The sequence below is a fragment of the Octodon degus genome, unplaced genomic scaffold, assembly GCF_000260255.1.
Source record: "Octodon degus isolate 3935 unplaced genomic scaffold, OctDeg1.0 scaffold00215, whole genome shotgun sequence".
NCBI lineage: Eukaryota > Metazoa > Chordata > Mammalia > Rodentia > Octodontidae > Octodon > Octodon degus.
Window position 1 is genome coordinate 1,804,564 of NW_004524791.1, and position 2,822 is coordinate 1,807,385.

Sequence of the window (2,822 nt, forward strand, 5' to 3'; positions counted from 1 at the left end):
AAAAAAAAAAAAAAAAAACTGCACCAAAGCCTCAGGGTTTGGGCCTCAGGCTCCAGTGGGTGCAGAATGCAGGACCTACACGCAGGTGCTTCCTCATGCACCACACTGAGACCCAGCCATCCTCCCTTGCTCCTGGGGACAAGAGGACACCCAGCAAAATTTAGGGACCTCTGGGTCACGGTGGCTAGGGCCCCTCATGATGGGCTAAAACTGCAGGGCAGAGGCAGGCACCAGGGGCAACCAGCACCCAGCCATCCATTCTGAGGCAGAGGTGGCACACAGAAGGCTGCCTGCTGCTTGCCCACCTGACCTCACAGCCCATGCCAGGCCATCCCTGGCAGCACAGCGGAACTCACTGCTCCTGTCAGCTCTCACCGCACCAGCCGGCCTCTCCCACAGCACTGGGGGATGCTGCCTGCACTGCGTGGGGAGGGCCGGGCGGGCTGGACAGAGCGTGCTGGAGAAGCTGTTTCCTCCCAGGTGTGAAGAGCAGCATTCAAACCTCCCAACGGTCCAGGCCTTTGCCACACTTGCTACCCTCCTGCCTCAGCCTCCAGGTAGTGGGTTCACGGCTGTGTGCCACCATCCCTGCTAGGAAACTGGGTGCTTCCAAGCTCAGCAGGGCGCCCGCTCCAAACAGCCCGACTGAACTGAGAGTCCCAGCCTAGGCAGGAGGGCTCATGTGCGCCTGGAAGTGGAATTCGGCTCTTAGTGCAAGCTGGGTGTTGTCCATGTTTTTTGTTTTGTTTTGTGTATCTACTGCAGGGTCTACAGGGTCTCACTACACAGCTTGGACTCATAGTGATCCTCTTTTCACGATCCCAAGAGCTGGGGTTACAGGTGTGCGCCACCACGCCGTCTCACTCGCCATCTCAGTGCACCCTGGAGGCGGGGCCAGCAGGGCAGGCTGGGAATCGAACCCCCGGCCCCTGCGTCTGCCTAAGAAGGCGCTTTAATCTGCTGAGCCCTCCCCTGTGTTTCTTGACAACTGAAATTCACTCTCTCCGTCTCACAACTCCAAGCTAACAAGAACTGGAGAAGGCCTTAACTTCCTGTAACCACAGCTTGCTCAGTAGAGGATTTGGTTCTAAAGAGTCAACTGTAGCCGCCTGCGTTTGTCTGTGTGCACCTGACTTCTCTTTAAACTTCAATGTGCTTTTCAGATGGGGCCAAGGGACCTTAGAAGCTTGCCTTTCACCGCAGGGCAGAAAAGACTTCAGGTGTGCTGCCAGAGTGCCCTCCACCGTGGCTGCTGCCCAGGCTGCCCTCAAGGTGGCCACTGCAGCACAGAAGGCGGCGGAAGCTCCGAGGCCCGGGGCCGTCGGGTGGAAGCGGTCAGTGTGTGAGGCCCAGGCCCCCATGCACCCGCAGCCATGCCACCCGTAGCCAGAGCAGCGGGTACGTACGGCAGGTGTACACGTCCCTGTACTCCATGTGCTCGTAGTCAGGAAGGATTCTCATGAAGCGCCCCGACTTCACGCGCGGGTTTATACCTGAGCAGACATAGTGGGAAAGGGCTGAGGACGGCACCTCCTCCGCACCACGGCACTGCACATGACACCACGCCCTCCCGACGTACACCAGTGGAAGTGCACAATGATGTGCAAGCTCACAAGGCCTCTCCAGGCTGCCACTCCCGGGGGCCAGTGCACAGGTGCAGGGTGGGGGCTTTCCCCACTGAGGGAGTGGAGGTGTGGCAGGGGCACCTGCTGCGACCCAGGTGAGCCCCGCCCCACTGGGACCTTCCCCAGGCCAGCCTAGTGCTTCCGAGTCAGGCCACGCAGGCTAGCCCACTGGGTCCTCTTCATCCCCTATTTGTCCCCACAGCTAGGTGCTTGCTCTTGGAGAAGAGTTTCAAAGCAAACACACAAGCACAGGGTTCCTACAAGATGCCAGAGGAGACCCAGTGTGTGTGGCCAGGAACAGACCTCAGGAACCACTGTACCACGCAGACACTGAAGGCCTCAAATACGCAGGAAGAGGAAGTCCCTGCTGGCCTTGCTTGCCTGTGGGTGCCGCTCGGGCCAGGCCACCCCGCATTGCCACCCCAGGGCCACAGAGGCGCCCAGCTGCCCCTGCCAGATATGACCTGGCCCGAGCTGCTCCACTGAGATGTGTGGCAGATGCCCAACAAACCTGAAGAGCAGCCAGGAGGGAGCCTGCGGGCCGCACAGAGGGAGAACCGGATGGTGGCCTGCACTGAGGGCCACATGGGAAAGCAGGAGACACTGAGGCAGCTTGGGCTTGTGAATGCTGGGGTGAATTGGGGAACAAAAAGCAGGAGACTTGGGGGCTCAGCCTGCTTAGAGAAAACACTGGGGAAAACAGCTACAGGAGGCAGTGAGGAGGGTGCAGGCGGCCTCTCTGAAGGCTGCTTTCTGCATCCAGGAGAATGGCCAGCAGCCAGGGAGACGCGGACCCAGGGTGGTGGGCGAAGTTCCTCCACAGCTCCACAGCTAAGACCTAAGGTCCTTGGGGTGGGGCCAGCTGGAGAGCAGGAGTGCTCTGCCTCGGGTGCTGTGGCCCTAGAGCACTACTGCGCTGCAGGCAAGGCCCTGTGTGTTTCAACAGTGCAGAGGGCTTTCCGCATTCCCACGTGCTGGCGGGGACAGGCACACTGGCCAGCCTTACCTGACCAACACGCTGCACACAGGCACTGAAATGCCACAATGTGCCCCATGAATGTGCATGGTTATTATGAGTCAGTTAAAACAAAAAGGAAGCTGGGCTGTGTGGCACAGGCCTGCAGCCCAGCACGGCTCCTCCTGTGGCAGGAGCATTCCTGCAAGCTCAGGGCCAGTGTGAACTGCACAGCGAGACCC

The 2,822-nt window shown here is 59.8% G+C and overlaps 1 protein-coding gene across 2 annotated transcripts in view; it reads right to left on the reverse strand.

The window, feature by feature from the left end:
* The window catches only part of Fbxo31 (F-box protein 31), a 32,531-nt gene that overhangs the window by 14,490 nt on the left and 15,219 nt on the right, over positions 1-2,822 (reverse strand). The window contains exon 3 of one of the 2 annotated variants that reach the window (XM_012517808.2): positions 1,407-1,493. The exons of the other annotated variant lie outside the window; for it this stretch is intronic. Coding sequence (XP_012373262.1) covers positions 1,407-1,461 — 55 coding nt within the window. The 5' untranslated portion in view covers positions 1,462-1,493. The remainder of the gene's footprint in view (positions 1-1,406; positions 1,494-2,822) is intronic. 2 annotated transcript variants of the gene reach the window in all.